At 41.2% G+C, this 22676-nt stretch overlaps 2 protein-coding genes across 4 annotated transcripts in view; one reads left to right on the top strand and one right to left on the bottom strand.

Moving 5' to 3' along the window:
- The window catches only part of AGK (acylglycerol kinase), a 131705-nt gene extending 122880 nt beyond the window's left edge, over positions 1-8825 (top strand). Inside the window, exons 14-16 of the mRNA XM_089680701.1 lie at positions 235-305; positions 392-476; positions 6434-8825. Of these exons, the coding sequence (XP_089536827.1) occupies positions 235-305; positions 392-476; positions 6434-6574 (297 nt within the window). The 3' untranslated portion in view covers positions 6575-8825. The remainder of the gene's footprint in view (positions 1-234; positions 306-391; positions 477-6433) is intronic.
- Positions 1-22676, bottom strand: part of DENND11 (DENN domain containing 11) — a 167300-nt gene that overhangs the window by 96622 nt on the left and 48002 nt on the right. Inside the window, exon 9 of one of the 3 annotated variants that reach the window (XM_089680698.1) lies at positions 8827-20984. The exons of the other annotated variants lie outside the window; for them this stretch is intronic. Within the exon in view, the coding sequence (XP_089536824.1) occupies positions 20789-20984 (196 nt within the window). The 3' untranslated portion in view covers positions 8827-20788. Of the gene's footprint in view, positions 1-8826; positions 20985-22676 lie in introns of those variants that run through there. 3 annotated transcript variants of the gene reach the window in all.

Here is a 22676-nt window from a genome sequence, read left to right as displayed (position 1 = left end):
TGAAAGGGACTTGCAAGGTACTGTTGAGTATCAAAGGGCTAGATGATGCCAGATGTTCTTCAGCCAGGCAATAAGGTGAGCTTTATATGACTTGCTGCAGATTCTAATGCATACTTATAAGCACATGGTGTGAAGCAAAATCAAAGTAAGCTATTTTAGTACAAAAGACCCAACAACTATCCAAGACTGAAGAGAACACTGGAATTCAGCTTTATTGTCTATTCTTATGTGCAGCGTTCTCTGGACTCCATGAGTATTTGCATTGAACCCGACACCATCAGCAAGTCTGAATTCATTCGTACTGGGTGAGTCATAAAATGACTTTGGTTTATGTAGCCACTTTGTTGTTTTTGTTCTTTGTCTGGCCATAATAAATCTCTTTTTCTTCTAGTATTGAGAAGATTAAAGATCCCCTGCAGTGCCCTAAAGATTCCCAGAAGCTCCACGCCAGCCGCTGCAGCATTCAGCTGCCACAGGTAAACACAGTCCCTAGAAAACAACATTCACAGGGACATCTGAGGACAGCCACTGTGGGCGGAATTATACTCAGCTATATTGCTTTATCCTCGTCATTTATTTGCAGGATGTTGCATAGAAAAGTGGAATATCTATGACCATTTATATAGGAAAGTATGAGGGTTTTGAGTCAATTTTATATACATTTTTTTACAGCTAGACTCCAGGCAGATAAACAGAACATAAATGAATGCAGCTCTGCATTCATTAATACATCAATAAAGTGGCATTGCCACCAGAGGTACTTACAAAAAAAAACCCCAAAAAACAGCTGTCTTGTAAAAGAAGAAAAACTACACTTTCTGGTGGCCTGTGTCTTGAAACACTACTGCTCCAGTGCTCTCTGACACCACAGTTATTCCACACTTCCAGGGATGTAAATACCTATCTCTGCATGTAGTGGCTTCTCTTCCCAGTTTGAACATGAGCTGGCAGAAGGAACCACTGCATGCAGTGAGGGTAGCTGTTATTTGACCCATATGACCACTGGAATACCTGCAATGGCTAGAGAGCACTAATATAAAAAGAACAAGCTATATGAGCGCTGGGTTGCGGTATAGATGGAGAGCTGCCAGCATAAAGAGGGAAACCTCAAGATCCTCCAGTGAAAATATAAGCAAGTGAAAATATGCAGCGCTAAAATGATATTAATGAACAATAAATATGCGTATATAAATAAATATGAAAATTAGTAAATATAATAATGGTATTCCAAACTGGCGTTTACCAAAGCTCATGAGGTAAAACTAGTCTTGGATAAAATCCCATAAGGTGCATAAAGTGACAATTGTGCTCTAGTCCGTATGATAAATATTGTGAATATCCGTGATTGTTGTGGCTGTGAAAATAGGTGTACAAAGCACTAACCAGACAGCCACAAGTGATTGTGCGTTGGAGTATATAAGACCTACTCCTTGGTACTCAGGGACTGGAACCTATGCACACGGGTAATGTCTTCAAGGCAGGAACCCACCACCAGGTGTCATCCATCCAGGACAGCTTACCAGTCTCCAGCAGTACAGATCTCAGCCATCAGGACAGGTTAACAGTCTCCAGCAGTACAGATCTCAGCCATCAGGACAGGTTAACAGTCTTGCGCTATACAGATCTCAGCCATCGGGGGGATCATGCAAATATGCATAGATCAGGTAGGAAGAAGCACCTTAGGAGAAAGGGGGCTCGCCAGTGAAAGAAACGAGCCCAAGAGAAGAAAAGCTCCAATAGTGTAGTAATTTATTTCTTCAGGTATAGGTGACAACAAAAAACAAAAAATCAGACACTTACATATATCAATCCAATAGAGCCACCGGCCATAAGTGAGGCCATCCGGGGTGAAGGTTAGGTGCACCTCCCTAACGCATTTCGTGTAACACACACTTTATCAAAGGAACTCTATAAAGAGAGCACTAATGTTTGAAGACACAGGCTGTCGAAAAAGTAAGCATAGTGTCTCTTCTTGTACAGGGCAGGTGTTTCTATGTAAGTGGCCCTTTGGTGACAGTGGGCTCAATTCACTATGGAATATCCTTTGAGATAATTGGATCACCCGACACATTTTTTTTCCAGTATTCTCATGCGATACTCAAAATGTCAATGCACTGTCAGTTTTTGTGATATTTACCGCACTAGTAAAAAAAATGCATAAACTGACTCTAAAGTAAATTTACTAAATAAATAAATATATATATAAATTTGTTGAATAAGGTGTGACTTAGCCATTTGTTATTCAAGGAATGTTGTTAAGGAGCTGGCACCCACTGGTATCCTTAAAAAACAGTAAACAACATAGTTGTTAAGGAGCAGGCGGTCTGCGCGTCCTTAACAAACATGACTTATCTGCTGTCAGTGGGGTCTTCTGCTGTCATTTAAAAATTAAAACAATAACAGCAAGGGGGGTCCCCCCCAATCTTTACCAGGCCCTCTGCTATGGGTCTGGAATTAATTTTAAGGAGAATCCCTCTCCAAAATGTATTTTTTTTTTTTTTTTTTTTAATTTTGAGCATGCAGTCCTGCAGGCCAGGAAAGGCGGGAGGGGTACCTCCTAAACCATACCAGGCCACATGCCCTGAACATTGGGGGGTGGGTGCTTGGCTGCAGTGCTGATCGAAGCAACATTTTCCAACAAACCCGTTCATGAGCAGTCAATCGTTAAATCGACTTCTCATAAATGGGTAAAGCCAGAGATGGTTGAAAATGCAGCTGGTCCCTGCTGCACTGGCTAAATTTTGATCCATCAATGGCCAGCTTAACTCTATTGCTCGGCTAATCTGATATCTCTGCTACTCAAAAGCTTTTTGCCAGCATGGCAGTAAAACCAGCTGGATAAGGCTGCTGTTTTGGATCTTGCCTAGTTTGGATTTGCAATTGGTTTACCTAAATAAAAGAAATTAAAAATGTATTTTTAATATCTGAACATGACAAATCAGTTTTAGGGAATGTATTGAATAAAATCCCTTCCAGATAGCCTGCTTATTTAAAAGCAAGGGTAGGTTATTGCAAATATAATTATATTCAAATTGTTTGGCTGGTAATGGGGTACAAACTAGGGCGACTTTAACACAATATGTTTTTGCTAACTACAAGCCTGTGTCCTGTAATTATCTCATGTCTGCTCTCAGCGTTCCCTGCTGTGTACTCATTCAGTAGTTTCCTGAAACTTTTCAATTCAATCTCAGCAGTATGGCTCAGTTTGAACCTGCTAAAGTTACAGACAGATAACTCAAGCATGGCTTCTGCTGGGACTTGGCCTTCACATTAAAAGGAACCTCTAATGGGCACTGCTCTTGTGAACTTGTTTAGGGGCCACACAAATGGCAAAGCACATTGCATGCATTGATGCAGCATGACGTTTTATGAACGGCACCCCAATGCACCTTACCAATGGACATGCATTGCACTGACAGAAATGGTACATGCAGCTTTTTGTTGCCTTAGCAGCCCATTCATTTTAAATGGGCTGCCTAAACACAATACATGTTGAAAGGTCATGGCATAGTGTATGTGCATTAATGAGCCCTAAAGGTGCAAGCTCCAAGATTATCCCGACCCTTTTTGCTATTTGGCAGGTCAGTTGCCTAGAATAAGCAAGCTCATATTGGATGTCCCAACACTTCGTTAGCTGCATGCTTGTTCCTGGTCTTTAACTCACTAAATGGTCAAAGGATTCAAATGACAGCAGCATCATAAACGAGTCAGTGGTGGCATTTTCCATATTTATTTTCCCAGCTGGTTTCATTTAAAACAAATTTGTCAACCCTTCAAGGAAATTAAATTCACTTGTCTAATCAAATCAAAAATATGCAGCGCTATATGTTAGAACACACAAATAATAGAAATGGTATAACAGCGCTGTAAAGCTCTAAAATAAAAATCAAGTGCAATGAGCGTCTAAAAGACGTTATAATGTGCAGGTAGTGAATTCCAACATTAGAGTGTTATAAACAAGCACATAAGTCCCCAAATCCATATATAGGTGCAAATTGTGACTCTAGTGATGAATATACAGGTGAAACTCAAAAAATTAGAATATCGTGCAAAAGTTCATTTATTTCAGTAATGCAACTTAAAAGGTGAAACTAATATATGAGATAAACTCATTACAGGCAAAGCAAGATAGTTCAAGCCGTGATTTGTCATATTTGTGATGATTATGGCTTACAGCTCATGAAAACCCCAAATCCACAATCTCAGTAAATTAGAATATTGTGAAAGGTGCAATATTCTCGGCTCAAAGTGTCCCACTCTAATCAGCTAATTAAGCCATAACACCTGCAAAGGGTTCTTGAGCCTTTAAATGGTCTCTCAGTCTGGTTCAGTAGGAATCACAATCATGGGAAAGACTGCTGACCTGACAGTTGTGCAGAAAACCATCATTGACACCCTCCATAAGGAGGGAAAGCCTCAAAAGGTAATTGCAAAAGAAGTTGGATGTTCCCAAAGTGCTGTATCAAAGCACATTAATAGAAAGTTATGTGGAAGGGAAAAGTGTGAAGGAAAAAGGTGCACAAGCAGCAGGGATGACCGCAGCCTGGAGAGGATTGTCAGGAAAAGGCCATTCAAAAGTGTTGGAGACTTTCACAAGGAGTGGACTGAGGCTGGAGTCAGTGCATCAAGAGCCACCACACACAGACGGATCCTGGACATGGGCTTCAAATGTCGTATTCCTCTTGGCAAGCCACTCCTGAACAATAATCGTCAGAAGCGTCTTACCTGGGCTAAAGAAAAACAGACTGTTTGGTCTGTTGCTCAGTGGTCCAAAGTCCTCTTTTCTGACGAGACACCTTTTGCATCTCATTTGGAAACCAAGTACCCAGAGTATGGAGGAAGAATGGAGAGGCACACACTGCAAGATGCTTGAAGTCCAGTGTGAAGTTTCCACAGTCTGTGTTGATTTGGGGAGCCATGTCATCTGCTGGTGTTGGTCCACTGTGCTTCATTAAGTCCAGGGTCAACGCAGCCGTCTACCAGGAGATTTTGGAGCACTTCATGCTTCCTTCCGCGGACGAGCTTTATGGGGATGCTGACTTCATTTTCCAGCAGGACTTGGCACCTGCCCACACTGCCAAAAGCACCAAAACCTGGTTCAATGAACGTGGGATTACTGTTCTTGATTGGCCAGCAAACTCGCCTGACCTGAACCCCATAGAGAATCTATTGAGCATTGCCAAGAGAAAGATGAGAGACATGAGATCGAACAATGCAGAAGAGCTGAAGGCCGCTATTGAAGCATCCTGGTCTTCCATAACACCTCAGCAGTGCCGCAGGCTGATAGCTTCCATGCCACACTGCATTGAGGCAGTAATTGCTGCAAAAGGGGCCTAAACCAAGTACTGAGTACATATGCATGCTTTTACTTTTCAGAGGTCTGATATTGTTCTATGTACAATCCTTGTTTTATTGATTGCATGTAATATTCTAATTTTCTGAGATTGTGGATTTGGGGTTTTCATGAGCTGTAAGCCATAATCATCACAATTATGACAAAATAGGCTTGAACTACCTTGCTTTGCATGTAATGAGTCTATCTCATATATTAGTTTTCACCTTTTAAGTTGCAATACTGAAATAAATGAACTTTTGCACGATATTCTAATTTTTCAAGTTTCATCTGTATAGATGTAGATTGCACTAACCAGATAGCGCAAACAAATGCGCAATTGAGTATTTAAACCACTCCTGGTCCTCTGGTAACAGAAGGATGAACATCCACAGCTCAACTGGCCAACCAGCAGAAAGACAAGTAGTTGTAGGATCATCAGCCTCCAGGGATCAGGAATCACTTAGCCATCCACCAGGGGGATCACACTCATTGTACGATACATAGCCACCAGGGGGACCTCTCTCAAAGGCAGGTAAAAAGAAGCAGCAAAATCCACCTTGAAGAGAGGCTCGCAATCAAACGAGCCAAAACAGAACTTTCTTGATAGTGTATTATATGTGGCAATTTTATAATAAATAAATAGTTCCAAACAAGCAAGCATTGAGCACTCCCAGTAGGGAAAAGGACATCAAAATGGCCGCCAGCCTAAAACACATGGCCTGAGCGGCATGATGTCACACCCTGGCACCTCCCTCCTAAGGGATGTTCCCTCACTCTTCCTGGTGTGTCTCTGGGATAGGAAGTAATAGGGAAATTTCCCCACAGAATACAGAAAGCGCAAAATCTGACGGGTTACATTTTCCCACTGTATCCAAAGCTAAACAGAAATGCTCAGACTTTACATTTTCTTTCATATTAAATAGTTATGTTTACAACTTTTGTGGCTGTTTGCAGAGCAATTTGTTCCAGTTCCTTTATATGCATCTCTGACAGCAAGACTGATCCTATCAGCTTTGCAATTAACTACAGCATATACTTGGATGGGGGCATTTATTTTCCCCAGAGAAATTGACTTGTGTTTTCTTTTTTTAATAACAGGACACAGCCGGCCATTTCAGTATAGACTCTGAAGAGTATGAAGCCATGCCTGTAGAGGTGACACTTCTGCCAAGAAAGTTGCATTTCCTGTGTCATCCATCCCAAAAAGAACAGTTTACCCAGACTGCAGCACCAGCATAATTATTTATATCTGTACATTCGCCAGCAATAAGCTGAGATCCCAGGTTCCTTCGGGCACTGGACCAGGAGCATGGTAGTCAGTGAGAGGAGGGATACCTGAAATGTAATGTATATACTTCCATAAGTCATTCACAGTACAGGGCAGCATGCCCTGTCTGCTGTTTACTAATGGTATACCCCATCCATTTTTTTAATGTTGGTCATGCTCAGTTGTGCGCTGTGGACTCTCCAGCAATGCCATTTGTGTTTAAGACCAGAGTTATTGCAAAACTTCTAATCCAAGTAACAGGTTTACTTGGGGATATAAAAAAAACAACTATTAAATAATTTTACTTCTGCATAAAAACATGTCTTGTGTGAAGGTTTTAGCAGCATTTCTGCAACATATATTACAAGTAACTATGCTTTTTTTGGTATTCACTGTCAGCTAGATGTTAAAGCAGATCTCCAGCCATGTTATATGCCCTCCCCCCGCATATTTATTTTAATAACTCTTATACATACCTTCTAGCTGGTATGATGATACCACCATTGATTCTTCTCCTTCCAGTGGTAGTGGGGCAGTCTTCTCATGTAATGATGTGTTAGTGCCACTCAGTTTTGAAGTACTACAAGTCCAGCCAGAGTACTGATGCACCCCAAGGCAGAATGACAGCGTATCATTCTGCCCTTAAAGTGGTTGGTTGTAAAGGCTCACTTTTTTTTTTTTACCCTCATACATTCTATGCATGAAGATAAAAAAAAACCAAAACACAACCTGTGTGCAGCAGATTTCTCCCTCCTCATTGGCTGAGACAGCCGTGGGAGACATTGGCTCCTGCTATTGTCAATCATGTGCTCCTAGCACGTGTCGGTGTCCCACAGAAAGGTCCCGGCCTCTCCTTGCTATCAGGGCCTTTCCGATCATGTGCCTGCCAATCACTGCAGTCACATGACCCTAAACCCCACTTCCACTGTCAGAAACCACTTGAAGGGGTCAGCAAGAAGGGGTTGAGAGGAGTGCCAGGACAGAGAAGGAAGTCGGTGGGAGCATAGGGTAAGTGAAAAAAACCAAGTACTTTTTTGTGCTACTACTTAGCTAAGTAGCATCTCCTTTACTTCCTGTCCTTGCAACACCCAACCTCATAAGACTCTACCTATAAAGAACAGGCAACATTCCAGCTTGACATGAATTGAAGCCCATTAATAAATAATTTTAAATGCAGAAAGTTTAACTATTTACGTGGAAAATTATGATCTCCAGCTCCTGGTGTATGTCGGCAAAATTGTAATGTGCTAACCCAGCAATATCCAAACTGTGGCTGTTTGCTTGCCTTTACCTGTCTCCTGGGGCACCTTTCCTCCCACTGACACCAATGATGAGGAACTATTCTTCCCATTAATACCAATGATGGGACATTGAGAAGTGCACTGTGATCAATGGGAGTAAACTGGCCCTATGTTTAGAAAAGTTGGTCTAAATTGTGTGCAAATAGCCATGGTGAGGACCATGTGAGATGCTTCTTCAGACACCTAATAAACTGATTGTTTGTAGTTCTATGATGGGAACAGAGAAGCATGCTTGGTTTCTTCTGATAGTGAAAAATAAATAAATCAGGTGAGTATATCATAAGGTCTTAAAGTAGAACTATAGGCAAACTCCCCCCTCCCTAATTTTGGATAGAGCAAGGGAGGGTTATAACCCCCGTCTTTTTTTTTTCTTCCATTAGGGAGATTTACATTCACTTCCTGCCCCATAGCTAAAACAGGACGTGAGAGGGAACCCCTGCAATTTAAGGGCAACAGGCCTAGTATCCCTATTGGAAGATTTCCTATTACTTTTGTCAGGACAACCCAAAATTTGGGATTTTTTTTTTTTACACTTTTAATGGTTACAGGACACACAGAGAGGGTGGATCTCCCTAATAGGGTTTTTTTTATTATTATTTATTATTGCTGTCTGTGCCCCTAATAGGTGTTCTAATCCATCTCCAGTCTGCAAAACTTTAAAAGACTGCCTTTGATTATACTTTAACAATGTGAAGACAAGGCTGGTTCACCTAAACTTTTTATGGAATGTTAATATATCAGGAACTCTGCCCACTAAGCATACAGCACTATTACGCAAGACCTTGGAGGGATATAAACCTTGTCCACTCTGTACAAAAGGGGGAAAATAAGGGTGGGCTTTGACCCATTAACACACATTGTATAATCTATTGTCACGTTCATATTACACTTTAGGTTGCCTTTAATAAAAGACAGGACTACAGTTTTGAGTCAATATGATTTTATTGTTCAAACACAGTGTATTCCTTCCTGTATTGCTAAGTGGTTGCTGGTTTCTTTCTGACAGTTATAGCCTGTACCCAATACACCATACCTGAACAGTCAGACAGAAGGCAAACAGTCCTAACTATGAATCTGTGCTACAATATAGTGTCTGAATAGAACACCAGCAGCTATAATCTTTGGCCACAAGGAGGGGCTGTTCCACCAACTCTTTATCTGAGCAGTGTTACATCAATCTACAGTTATGTCTCCATCTACAGAAATCCTAGTTTTAGAAGGACCACTTTACACACATTTCTAACAAAAAAAAAAAACCTGCTTGTGGTAGATTTCAAATTAGTGGAGGAAGAATACCATTTCACACAGAATATACTCTGCATATAATTTTGTCTTGAAATCTAAATTTCTGTGTAAGTGAAAGTAACACATCTGTAATATTGGCTATATCGGTTTCCATTCTGACTGTCAGCTCTTACAGGCAATGTAAAAACAAATGTGATTAAATAGTGTGTATACAACAGGAAAATTACAGATGAAAAAAAGTTGGAGGCTATAGAAACAGGAATCCTTGCTATTAATAAACCCAAAAACCAAATATGTCAGAGTGTAGATTACCAATCATTAGATATGGTGGCTGCATTTGTGTAAGACTTTTTTCCACCCTCTGTTTTTACCTGGTGATGTGACTAGTACCACCCTCCTGTATTAGAGAGCCCCCACTCTGGATGAAGACGCACAAGGAGCATTTTGAACAGCAGCATTGTTAATCAGGTGGAAGTTTTAGATGTTATTAAATTTAGATACACTAACAAATTGAAGCCAAACTCCAGCTCAAACCTTGTAAGACATTACAGCAAACAGGTTTTTTTTTCCTTTTGGGATATAGGTTTTTACATAAATAAAAGCTGATCATTGTAAGCACTCCTGGCAGTGGTACATGGTTTATCCTCCCTGCTACATCTTTCGAAAAGCAAACTTAGTGGGCCAGATCACCAGGTAAAAATAAGGCAAAGAAAATGAATGCAGCCATTACATCGAAGAATTGGTAAGCTGCAATATAATAAATATTTGCTTTAGGGTTTAATATGACTGTAACTGAAGCCCAACCCTCTCAGCCAATTATTAACCCGCAATAGAGGTTAGGATTCAGCCCAGGTTCACACTTGTGGTGCGGCACGTCACATGTAATTTGTACAGGAACCACACTGCATTCCTGTGCAAATCACATGCAATTTCTGTGCAGTGCAATTTGAGCCATACATTTTGTATGGCTCAAATCGCACTGCATCCACATCAAAAAAAGTGCAGGACCCTTTTTTAGTCCGCACCAGAATCGGATTGCATGGTTGTTCACATCCATACAATCCGATTCTGCACATCGCACCACATTTTGTGAACTGATCTCGGGGTGTTAACTTAAAATACACACCCACAGCAGTTAGTATGAATGGGGTGCAATTATAATGCAGTGCGGAAATCACACAAGAAACCGATGCGAATTCTGCACCGCATCAGTGGGAACCCGGGCTCAAGGGACACCTTATTTGATATAAGTCTACCTCTGTTACAATCAGTGCTTCCTATAGATGACTTGGGGAAAGAAATATTAACATGTTGAAACTTTGATTACCCCATGTGACAACATTCGGGAATGGCAATTGGCCACTCAAGTCTAGCAGATACTTCAAAGACCTTCCCTTCTAAAGCGAGGGCAGGATGACTCCAAACAGAGCGAGAAGGTTGAAAGTCAGCAGAGTAGACACTTTGGGACAGGTAGGCCATCAAGAGGCACTGCTTAGATAGACAAAATGATAGTATCCATTTAAATTGAAAACATTTTGAGGAAATTAGTAAAGAAAAAAAACCTCACACCCCAGATTTCAGCCACTTCATGAAGGCAAAGTTGATAGAGCTGGGCCTTCTCCTGGGTCCCGCTGACTAATCGAAATCCAGTACATACTGGGGTTTTTTTTGTTTGTGTGTTTTTTTTTTTTTTTAGTATGCAAGGTCTTTAATCCTGTGAACAGCATAGGCACAAAACATTTCATTGCTATGGGAACAGCCATGACATACTGTATAGGATTATATTAGAAGGTTTGTAGATTGTGTACACTAAAAGTAATCTTCCTAATCAGGTATTCATGAACTTGAGCAACTGCAGCTCAGACCCTGTGTAGTGTGTGTTTTCTTCTCTAGCCTCTAAAGCTGTGTACCTGCCCAAGCACCAACCTTAGAGGGTGGGCACAGCTGTGACTACACCTCACTGTTCCCTCAATCTATAAAGAAATCCATCCACAAAGCAGTAACTCCATACCGGATACAGGCCCCACTTTATTAACATCCATCTGTAGGCAGCATTACCCTGTGCAACCTGGTTTACTTTCCTGTACAGCTTCAGACTAGGCACATTATAGAATTACATATATAATATATACATACAACAGTCAATGCTTTCATACACCAAATAAGATCCAGTCTCCCTTGAGCTTGGGCACTTCATAGAAAAATAACCATTTAAATACTTTACAGCATATAGAACATATCTGATCTTTTTCTCATCTTGCATTAGGAATGTAAATGAGAAAACCTCTCCTCTATAAACACGTTTCACCATAAAGTCCTTGAGAGCACACGTGTGCATGCGTACACCAGAGGCGGGGGGTGGGGGAATTGGTGGAGTTTTTGTTCTAGCATCCAGTCAGATCTCAGGATTAATCTTCAGTGCAAATTAGAATATTAAACCTAGCATTTCACTGGATAATGGGATCAGCACAATTGTTGACATTTTTTTAATCATGCTCTAAAGCTCGTTGCTACTGTTTCAAAGAATAAAAATCAAGTTTGAATATTTTAGTCACAACTTGGGTCACTTTGGTCCAACTGCATATGTTTTCATGAAACTGCATTTGCTGCGTGTTGTGGTTGCCTAAGAACTAATGACATCAATGCACATTATCAAAAAAGGTATTGCAAATCACCTGTAATTTTCATATCTTGGATTACAGTATAAGACAGGCTGGATATCTACAGACCTAAGGTTATAGGCTGCTACCTTCAGGTGAGTACACTGGCAAAGCTTTTAGACACAGCTGATAACAAGTGTGATGCCCCTGAAGAGTGGAGGTTTGCAGTCTTCTGCTGTGGGAGAAGGACCTTTTATCCATATTTTATAAATTTGTCTAGAACCTCCTGAAATAGCCCCCTTCCTTCAAAGGATGTACGAGTGCATCATTTACAGGCAGCTCAGCTGAACAGGCTTTTAGCCATAAGGTTCTACACATATGGACAGATATGAGAGCTATTCTGGAAATTTGCATTCTAGGGCATGAACACAGAAAAGTTAGTTAGAAAGCAATGTTTGTAACTGTTCCTGCCAGAAAATGGTCCTGAAAGAGGATTGTTGAGTGGCATTGCCCTAGTCCAATTAGCTGTGGTTTGACCAACAAACATTGTAACAATAGGTGGTTGCAGGGCTAGAACTACAAGGGTAAGGAGAGCCTTTAAGAGCATCTCAGACTTACTGGCTGCAGAACCCTTAAATTAAGGAATATGGTCCATGGGAACAGTAAGAGGTTTGTTTAAAACTGAGCAAGCATGGCTGCTATTACTTTTTTGGTGAATACTTTTTCACTGGCTATAGCTCAGGAGTATTGGAGGACTGAAAATCTGTTTTGAGAAAAAAGTGTCCTACATTGCCCATTCAATGAGAAGTGTCAATTTTAGACTTTGCAGGTCTGTTAGTACCCATAGGGATATAGCGAGACTAAGGAGAATCAAGTGCGGCTTGAAGGATTTTGCGTACAGCAGAATTGAGCATCGAGAGGATAGAGGTGATAAATCTTCAGCCTCCTCTAACATCACCCCTGGGTTGTCTTTATTTCCCTTAGAGGTAGACCTAGAAAACATTAGAGAAGATGGAGCAGCCTAGCACTCTTTTGGCTTGAGACAGGGACAACTGAATTCTGGTCATTTGGTTGTCTGAGAAATGTTGACAAAAAAAGAGAAATCGGCCTTGGTCAGGTGTGCCTGAGATAGACCTAGAATCTGCTGCAGACACCAAAATAAAATAGAGCCATGCTCCGGAACGGGAGAAGCACTGCTGCTCTGGGTGGTTTGAGTGCTTTCAGGCCATTGGCAAAGCGATAGTTTGCCTGAGCTTTTGTCATGATTCCCTTGCACCTGGTTTCCAATATTGCTGTTAGTGAGAGTATGTCCCTGTGGGGTGCACAATAAGTAAAGGAATCCTGAGGATACACAGCAATGCAGCAAAGTCATCATGGTAAAACGGGCAGAAAGAAGTATTTTGTGTACCTTTTAAGGGTTCTGGGCAGAAGATGGTAGTACGAGTGCAAGCTGTACTAAGATGTAACACATAGTCATCCACTGAAAACCAAGCTACGAAGAGTGGACGTTGTACTGCCAAGTTTGAATGCTTACATACTCCATAAGTAAATAATGTAAACATAATTCCCAGTTTCAAGATAGTTTTAATCTCAAAATGAAGACTATTCAGGAGACACTAAAAGTAGTTATATTAAGTTTCATACTTGCTATAGAGCTACAGTACCCATCCAAATACAAGACAAACCTGTCTTACCTTTCCACATCCCTGCATGGCTCCAGGCTTCACCCATCACTGCAAGCATTGCACTAAGGGCAAAGGTGCATGTGTCCAAAAGCTTTGCCCTGTCCAATCACCTCAAGGAACCAGCATAGAACCCAGGGTTTATGAATATCCAGGCTGTGTCCTGAGCTGTATGATAAAGATAGTGGCTTTTTAAGTTGCTATATCTAAACTTAGAGACTGGCTTCCCCAATTCAAGAAAGAAGGTGGACCAAGGAGCTGTGGTAACATCAGCCATATAGTATGCCTTAAAGTGTTACTAAACCCTGGACTCTGCATTCACTATATCTATTCTCCCACAGTACACAGAATATGGAAATCCAATTATTTTAGTAAATATAAACCGCTAAATACCTTTTCTCATCAGCAGTCTTGTGACTTCTATCAGTGTCCAGCTGAGCATTGGTTAAAGCTTGTAGCCGTTTTCTCTAGGAGGATATAGAACCCCTAACCTCTGGGCAGTGCGAGTTGGGCCCATGTTAATCACACAAAAAAAAACCCAAAAACCTCTCTAGCAATACACACCAAACAGCATGTGCAGAGGGACTCCACACAATATGTTTTATCAGGAGATAAGAGGTAGACATGGGAAAAAGGGGAGGATCAGAGAAGTCAGGATCAAACAGCATTTTTACAGAAAGCAGAGGATTAACCCCTTGGGTTCCACAGTGAGTATAACAAGCATGCTTTACTGCATATACAGACTGATTTTACTGTTGTGGGTTTAGTAACACTTTAAAAAAAAAAAAGGTTTTGCCCTAAAATATACTTTAAATTTGAATAGAGTGGTGAGGGGTTAGAAGCACTGCTAAGTTTTTATTGTTGCCTGTGTCTCCCCTGGAAGAACTCCCCCTCTAGCTATCCTGATCACCACTGACACCAGTAATGAAAGGCAGTGTAAATCTAAAATGTTATGTTTGCATTAGCACAGAGGGTATTTCCCTCACAACAGAAATATATCCACCCACTTTCTGCCTCCATAACAGAAAGGAAGAGGAAAGGGGGAGAAAAAAATAAAAAAACCAATAAATGGCAGTTTTAACCCTCCCCTTCTAAAAAAAAAAAAAAAAAAAAATTAAAAAAAAAAAAGTTTAGATCCAATATCTACTTTAAGAAACCACTCAAAATTCACTAGCCATTAGCCTGACAAATGAAATCTGATGCCTGCTCGAGGTTTCTTTGCTTCAACAATTCCAGTTGCCCACAAGAAGCAGAATCAGGGGCTGGGCTCTGTGCGGGATGGGTGGGCTACTGCATGTCTGCAGAATTGCATTACAGTTCTTAACTCAAGTTCAGGAAAGAATGTTCCCGCATGAAACCGGTATATTATCAACATTGATTGGAAACATTCACCTAAGAAAAACAAGAGAGCATACAAAAGATAAAAAAAAGAAATTAGCAACATTTGTTTCTAATACGGATGGGTTCCTGCAGGCTTCAAGGAAACCTATAAGAATGTGGGCACTGCCAGCACCAACTGCTAATTTGTTGATGTTCTTGTTGGGAAACTGACTCTCAAACACTTGCATTAAAATAACCAAGAGTTCCAATCCACATACTGTTCAGGTATTGATGCCAGAGGATCAACATGACCGCATGATGACGCTCATTTTTCAGGAAAAGCTCAGCAATGGCAGCCTATGTATGTCATTCACTTTAAGGCATATTCCCTCATTTTTACTGAGAACAGAATAGGTTTGCCTGCGGGCTGCATACATATTTTTTTCAGCTCAGTCCATAAATCCAACTGAAATATCCTACAATGTATTTTTCAAATTGTGCTGCCTGGAAACCCCCAAATCCTTCTCTATACTGAATTCTCCCCATTTCAGCTCAGGCTTATAGCAGGTGTGCTTACAATGGCTACAGCATAAAAGAAAAGACAAATGACCAGTTTACAGCACAAGCCCACCAGCAGCCTCCCTGGATGCTTCATATCAGCTTTGATAGTGTCATTTTTCAGGCATCAGTGTTAGATGTGCTCAGACAGACATAAGGCAGACTTTTTTTTTTTTTTTTTTAGCTGGGGGGTGAGGGGGCTCACTGACTGAGCTGCAGACTTACTGAGTAAAAATAAAGTCCCTCCATTGTACACTAGGCAATGCAACTGGATGAATGTTTTTCCTCTTTGATAAAGTACTCAATCAGGCCACATCCGCACAAGGGAGGTGCACAATTTTGACTCGAATTTGCTGATTTGTATTGGTGCTTCCATCGCTAGGAGAATAAAACACCTGAAACCACCAATCTAATCCCCAAGTTAAAGTAGTTCTAAAGCCTGAAGGTGTTTTATCTTCCTGCATTAAGGTAACCAAACTTTCAGAGTGCAGCTCTTTCCACCTTATACTTACCTGAGACCAATCTCCATCCAGCGATGTGCACAAGAGCAGGGGCCCTCTCTCTTCTTATTGGCTCAGACACAACTCTGTCAATCACAGCCATTGAAGCAGAGGCAGGCCATTCTCTGTATGTCTTAGGGACACACACAGCTGGCTCAGGAGTGAGCCCACACAAGTGCCTCCATAGTAAGCAGCTCTGCGGGCACTGGGCAAGGGGAGAGGCCAGGAGTGCCAGCAGAGGACCCAAGAAGAGAAGGATCAGAGCTGCTCTATGCAAAACCACAACACAAAGCAGCTAAGTACAAACCCATTTTTTGTTTGTTTTACGATTCTATACAATCACTAACAACTTGATGCATCATGAGAGATTCAGAACATATAGGTCTCCCAAGGGAGTGATACTTTAAATTTAAATCATTCACAAATGCGCCTTGATGGAAAACCTACATGACAGGCCCTCTTGTCAATGGAAGAATGCCAAACCACATGTACCTCACCCCCATTTACCACTGACATGTCACATTCTATTGCGGCAGTTTCCACCCTGGAGTGACATTTCACACTTTTCTATAAATCTAACCTTAGGATACAATCATAAAAGGGACCCTGAGGATGTATTTGCTCATTCCAACTGCCTGCTCTCAAACATGTCTTATATCACAGGATGATACCTATCCATAATCATGGGTTTGTATGCATTTCTACACCCTGCATTTATACTATTTTCTGAGAGCTTGTAAAACAAAAATATATACATTTACATGCACTTTGCTCCTACACAGGTACACATTGTACAAAATGTTTGGACAATGCAGCACGTTGTTGAATCCGAGATCAGTTGAAATTTTGTTTTGTCCGGGGTGGGGGGGGGGTTGCCTGCATTGTGAAACATAGCCAAATGTAACAAAGTAGATGTAAACCCAATACCTAAAATCTTATAGGACCTTTATCATGTTAGTGTAATTTATTTGAAAAGTGGTTTTCAATCTCCACCACCCTCTGGAGCCATTTTTTCCACATTATAAAATGGATCGTTATATATTTTCTGAATGCAGAAGCCTTTTAAAAAAAAAAAAAGATGGAAGTAGTAATTGTTATGTAACATAATATTTGTACAACAGTTTATCAGATCCAGGGGAACAATGCAATTGTTTTGATTCAAATGTCATCCAGGTAGGGTTTACATCTACTTTAATGCAGGCAGTGTAAAGGAGTGACACAGCCAGAGTGTACTATGTAGCGTACAACAGGATTTAGAGAAAGGCATTTGACTGAATGAGGACTGTGGAATGGTCTCTTTAAAAGTGCAGAGTGATAGATTCCCTTCATCACATAAACATATTATCATTTTCATTAAATTAGCATAACTGTTCATTTCAAACAATATTTTCATTTCCTCTTCTTTACAAATTAAGTTACACGTATTATTTACATGAACGTCATTCTTCAGTGGTTCGCGGCTGGACTCCACAGAGACGCAGCACAGAGTAAAAGTCTTTAACAGTGTTCTCAAAGTAGCTTGGTCCTTGTGGTCCCACCTCTGTTCCATCTTGGGCAGTGTCAACAGTACAATGAAACTCAGATGGTTAAAACTGACTAATCAGACTTCTTATACCACAAACTGGCTTCTCAACTTCCTTCAAGCCTCTGGAATTTGTTAAAATTAGCACTAAATAAAAATGAAAGGTTGATGTATATAAAAGAGCTTTCCAAGCCCCTGGTAAAAATTACCAGGCAGAATTGTATGGTGTTTTTTTTTTTTTTTTAAAGGTCACCCAGTAAGCTGCAATGCTTCACTGCCAATTCAGCGATGTGTCCCACAGTAATCCCTTTCCATCACTAGATGTCCCCAGTCTTCCAGGTTCAATGACACCCAGAGCCATTCAACCTGAAAAACTAAGGGCAGCGCATCATGGGGGTGTCACTGCGTCACCCGAGTTCACAGTGTAATGATACAGAGAAGGAACGGGAGGTCATCACAATAGAGCTGCCATCTGCATCATCAAGGGTCACCTATCATGGCTCTGGCAGTCACTGATACAGTATACAGTGATACAGTATAATAAAAAAAAATTAAGAAAAAAAAAAGTCTTTTGTGACTTTCTTTTTACGCATTAGTAGTCAGTCATACAAAAACATAAAATTGTGCACTCCTTGTCAACCTTCCAATGTGAACAAGCTGTACTCCTCCCCTTCAATGAGTAGAAGTAAGCTGATCTGCAGCATCAACAGAAGAATCCTTGTAACAGGAATGCGAAGGATGCCAAAAAATACAAAATGCTTTTTCCTCCTCTATTTAGGAACAGCTATTGAGCTTAAATATCAACAGTAATTTATGGTGGCTGTAGGGTTTTCATTGTGGACTAAAAGCGGAACGTCACCCAAAAGGGGATGTTCCGCTTGTTTGCATTCTCCCCCCTCCACTGTCACATTTGGCACTTTTTGGAGGGGAGGGGGAAGAGGGTACTTTGTGTGTCAGATCGCCACTGTGATATGACCCAGAAGTAGCTCCAACCCCCCCCCCCCCCCCCCACAGCCTTCTGGGACAATTCATATGCAGTAGGAAACCAGTTCTGAAGCTGCAAGACTTCACTACCAGTTTCCCTTGCTTAAGATGCTGGCACCTGCATTCGAAGCAAACTGAAGAATCGGTTGGGGTGTGGACATCGTTGGATCCCTGGATAGGCAAGTGTCCCCAAAATAAAAGTCAGCAACAACAGTATTTGTACTTGCTGACTTTAAATGTTTTTTATGGGGGGGAGCCTGGAGAGCCACTTTTAGATCACATTATGTCAAACTTTGCTACAATTACTTTGTATTGTATCAGACCTGGACAAATCTTCATAAATTCTGTCACTTATCTCATACCAGAGATCATTTACTGCAACAGCCTCTCAGGGTTCATAAATCAGAATGTGGCAATGCTCCAGGCTATGGGCAGGTCCTTGGAGTCTTCACAATGCAGAACTGCAGGTCCTGCATTGTGCATGAATAAGGATGACAGTTTCATCCCCACCAGTAAAAAGTCAATGGGTGTTTGCAGCTGTCAGCCAATCGGGATGCTGCAGGGTAACTCATAGAAAAGAAATATACAGTAGATAGAACTTTTGGAACAGCTGGGAGGTATGGACCAGTCCAACCCTGGTAGTATGGACCTGACCCCATGATACGATGATCTACCTGGGATGCAAATCTGATCACAAAGGTGACAACTCTACACTAAGCTGGCTTTTTAGTACGCGGAGAATAGGCCGTGTAATTTGATGTCCTATTAATGTCTATTCACAACACACATGCAGCTAAAATCCTAAGAAAGGTTTCCACAAGTTTGTTGACTGTGCCTCAAAGACCTGTTCTGAAGGCAAAAAGGAGAGTGTACCCAAAACTTGATGGGAATACCTAACACTTGACCGCTAAATGTAGCGCAGGAAGTACATCAGTTATACAGGGTGACAACAGGAGCTCTTTTGCATAAAGCAACCTAGCTTTTTTAGGTTAACAAATATTTTAAAAGAAACACTCCACAGCGTATTAGCTGTGGAAAAGAAAACTGCAAACATTCTAACATCAGCTGTCCTATCGTGTCCTGAATTACAAAGTACAATGCTTCTTAGTCCAACTGTCCTCTAACTACCCTATCAGCTAGTGGGGTCAGACCTACAGAAATCCTCTGACACCCAGGGTAGCCTGAGAACTGGAGGAACTGCTAAAAGCAAGACCTGTAGACTAGTGTACAAGAGGACTGGGGATACGTTTATGCCTTCCAGCAGCTGATATGATTTGATGGAGATCTCCTTTAATGCACAGGATGCAATTACGCTATAACATTGTGGCGATGTGTGCTTTACCGCAACACACATCAAATGCTTTGGTGCTATTCATTTGAATGGCTGCTCCGTGCACCTTGCTGACAGACATGCAATACAGCACCATGTAAGCTGTATGGCTTCCCATTGCTTCAATGTGTTAGCAGTCAGTCATACTAAAACATATAAAAGTCATGCATCCCATTTTCTGGCAGCATACCACAACACATATAAGTTCACTGCAATTAATGTCCATCAGTAAGGTGTGTTAGGGTGCCATTTAAACAAATAGCACCCTAACGCACAAATTCATTTAACATGCATTGCTGTGCATGTTTCCACAACACTACGTATATACAGGCCCCCAGGCTCTCCATTTTAAAAGACAAATGCTGCTATGAATACTGTCAAGGGTTTAAACTATTCAAGCATTTGCATAAAGGGAAACGTAACCTAATACCGCATGAAGCATAAATGCTAACTGCTTAGAAAAGGCTAGCCCGTGGCACCCAGAATCCTTTGCATCCCGCTCCTGCCCACCTAGAACACAGGATGTGCTGACTCAATGTCACAGACCCTGCCTCTCTGTATTCCAAGATCCTAGGTGAGGAGGAAGAACGCAAGAGCTCAACATGCTGCAGTCTGGCCAGTGTTGCAGTGTCATTTATGCTGCATTTGTTTACGATTACGCTTACACTTCAAATACTTGACAAGTTTATACCCCCAAATGTAGCCCTAACTGCACTTTTGGATTAAAACTGTTGGGTGTAGCTTGTTCCAGTGTAAAAAGTGAAAATCTTTGCAATCGTCATTAGTGCTAAGAATGGAAAATGTTTGCGGTCCTTTTAAAATTAAAATTGTCACATCTCTGCTACATCACCAGTTCTTCATGAATATTTAGGCTGCAATCTCACAGCCAAACCTACTCTTTACCCAGCTACATAAAGGGAGTCGCAGCCTGGTAAACAATATTCAGAAAATGTTCACATTTTGACAGCTGGAACTATGAGCCCCAAGACTTGACAACGCCATCATTACCGATCTTATAAGAAGAAGTTGCCAGTTCTGCTTCTGCCCCTGCTGGGTGAATTCTCCATCCGGCCTCCCCAGCCTTAATACATCCAGGTATTTACATAAGAGGCACCGGACAGCTCACCGGAGTCCTACGTAATTGTTAGGGACAGCAGGGGTTATCTATGACCAACATGAGGTCAAAACCATAAACTTCCAGAAGGTCCAGGAGAAAGTTACGGTCACCCTGCGGATCGAGGCCCATACTGCGGGCATGATCAGCTGTTAGAGTCTTATCCTGACTGGCCGCCACCTCCAGGAGGGTCTGGAATATCCGATTATTCTGTTCCATAAAGAAGCTGCAAAAAATGAAGGATGAAGAAGATAAATGGGACTGGCAAGAAAACTTTCTCATAAGTGACAGTGTGAATCTGGGCCTCATGACCAAAAGAGTCCAAACAAAGGGCTTTCTGTGAGGCTTACTAGCAGCTAGGCATGTTCTTCTAGTCTCTATGACAGATCAGAAATGAAATCTGATTAGCTGCCAATGGAGACTTTCAGTGGTGACAGCCATTGTTTAATAGCCAGGTTTTTCTGACACAGCTGTCTGCAGCAGTGACAACAACCTTTTGAATCTTTTCCATATCTGCTTTAAGCAGGCTATAGATGGGTCAAAAAATCGGCTGAAAATTCATTCGAAAGAATAATCGGCCGATTTTCGGATCGTTAGTGGGTGAATTGGTCGGCCGTTTTTTGTGATTTTGACACATTTTTTTTAATCGGTCATGTTGGAAAAAAAACGGCTGATTTTGTCCATCAGCCGATTTTCACTGCAATGATGGGCAAATCGGCCGATCTTTCTACCGATTAAAAAAATGCGCATGAACTGTGACTTGCAAGAAAAGAATAAAAAGAAGATGACGACAAAGAAAAAGAAGAACATCTGTATCTGTTTGTATCCATTTTGGAGACAGATGTTTCTATTCGGATACAAATAGATACAATGTTGCAACCGCTATACTTTTAAATGTCAAATATAATAGCGGTGTCCCTGCAGAGAGCTCCGCTATTATATTTGACATTTAAAAGTATAGCGGTTGCAACATTGTACCTATTTATATTCGAATAGAAACATCTATATCCGAAATGGATACAAATAGATACAATGTTGCAACTTTGCTATACTTTTAAATGTCAAATATAATAGCGGAGCTCTCTGCAAGGACACCGCTATTATATTTGCCGGCCGTAGATGGGACGAAAATCAGCCGATTTTTTTTTCTAACAATGGTGGTAACGTCGGCCGACTGAACGGCCGATTTTTCGTTTTAAAAAAAAAAAAAAAAACGGCTGGTTTTCTCGTCTATGGCCTGCTTTACTGTATCTCTAATAAGCACATCACCCATGAAAATTCAAATATGTTTAAACCAGAACTGCAGGCAAACTGTTGAAATACATACAGTATATGGGAAAGGTTTTCAGCTGCCAAACAATTTGCATTGTTAGTCCTGCATTTACACAGCTCAGACAGACAGCCAAACCAACCTGGTGACCTGACTTTTCTCTGTTGTTGTTAGGGCAGACCAGCTAGGTCACCACCCTGTCCCCAAACTGTGAATGGATAGTGAAAGAGGAGCAGCAGACTGATAAGCTCATCTCTTTGCTCACACTTCCCGTTAGCATGTTCCTTCAGCTTGTAGTACACCTAACTGGCCAAGTACTTCCCCTCACCCTCCCACAGCTACTGTACAGGTGACTATGGGAATATCAAGTCAAATTTAGGTAGTTGCATTGCAAAATACATTAAATTCAGTTTAAGCAATATGCATGAGCTTAAGTTTCAACATATGTGGTTTATATTTACAGAGGTACATGGAGGCAGACATATTTACACAATACACACTTAGTAGTGTAGCACAATGGTAGTATCCTGCTGCTCCTTACTCTCACTGGAAATCTATACATGGGCAGATATTTCTCCCCATGACTACAACCTTTGCCTGGAGCTATCATGAGGCTGGCAACTTGGGTAAGTTTGCTTCTTCTAGATT

Source organism: Staurois parvus, unplaced genomic scaffold (assembly GCF_062004578.1).
Source record: "Staurois parvus isolate SC_StPar_1 unplaced genomic scaffold, SC_StPar_1.0 ptg000249l, whole genome shotgun sequence".
NCBI classification, from domain to species: Eukaryota; Metazoa; Chordata; class Amphibia; order Anura; family Ranidae; genus Staurois; species Staurois parvus.
This window is presented reverse-complemented; position numbering and strand designations above follow the sequence as displayed.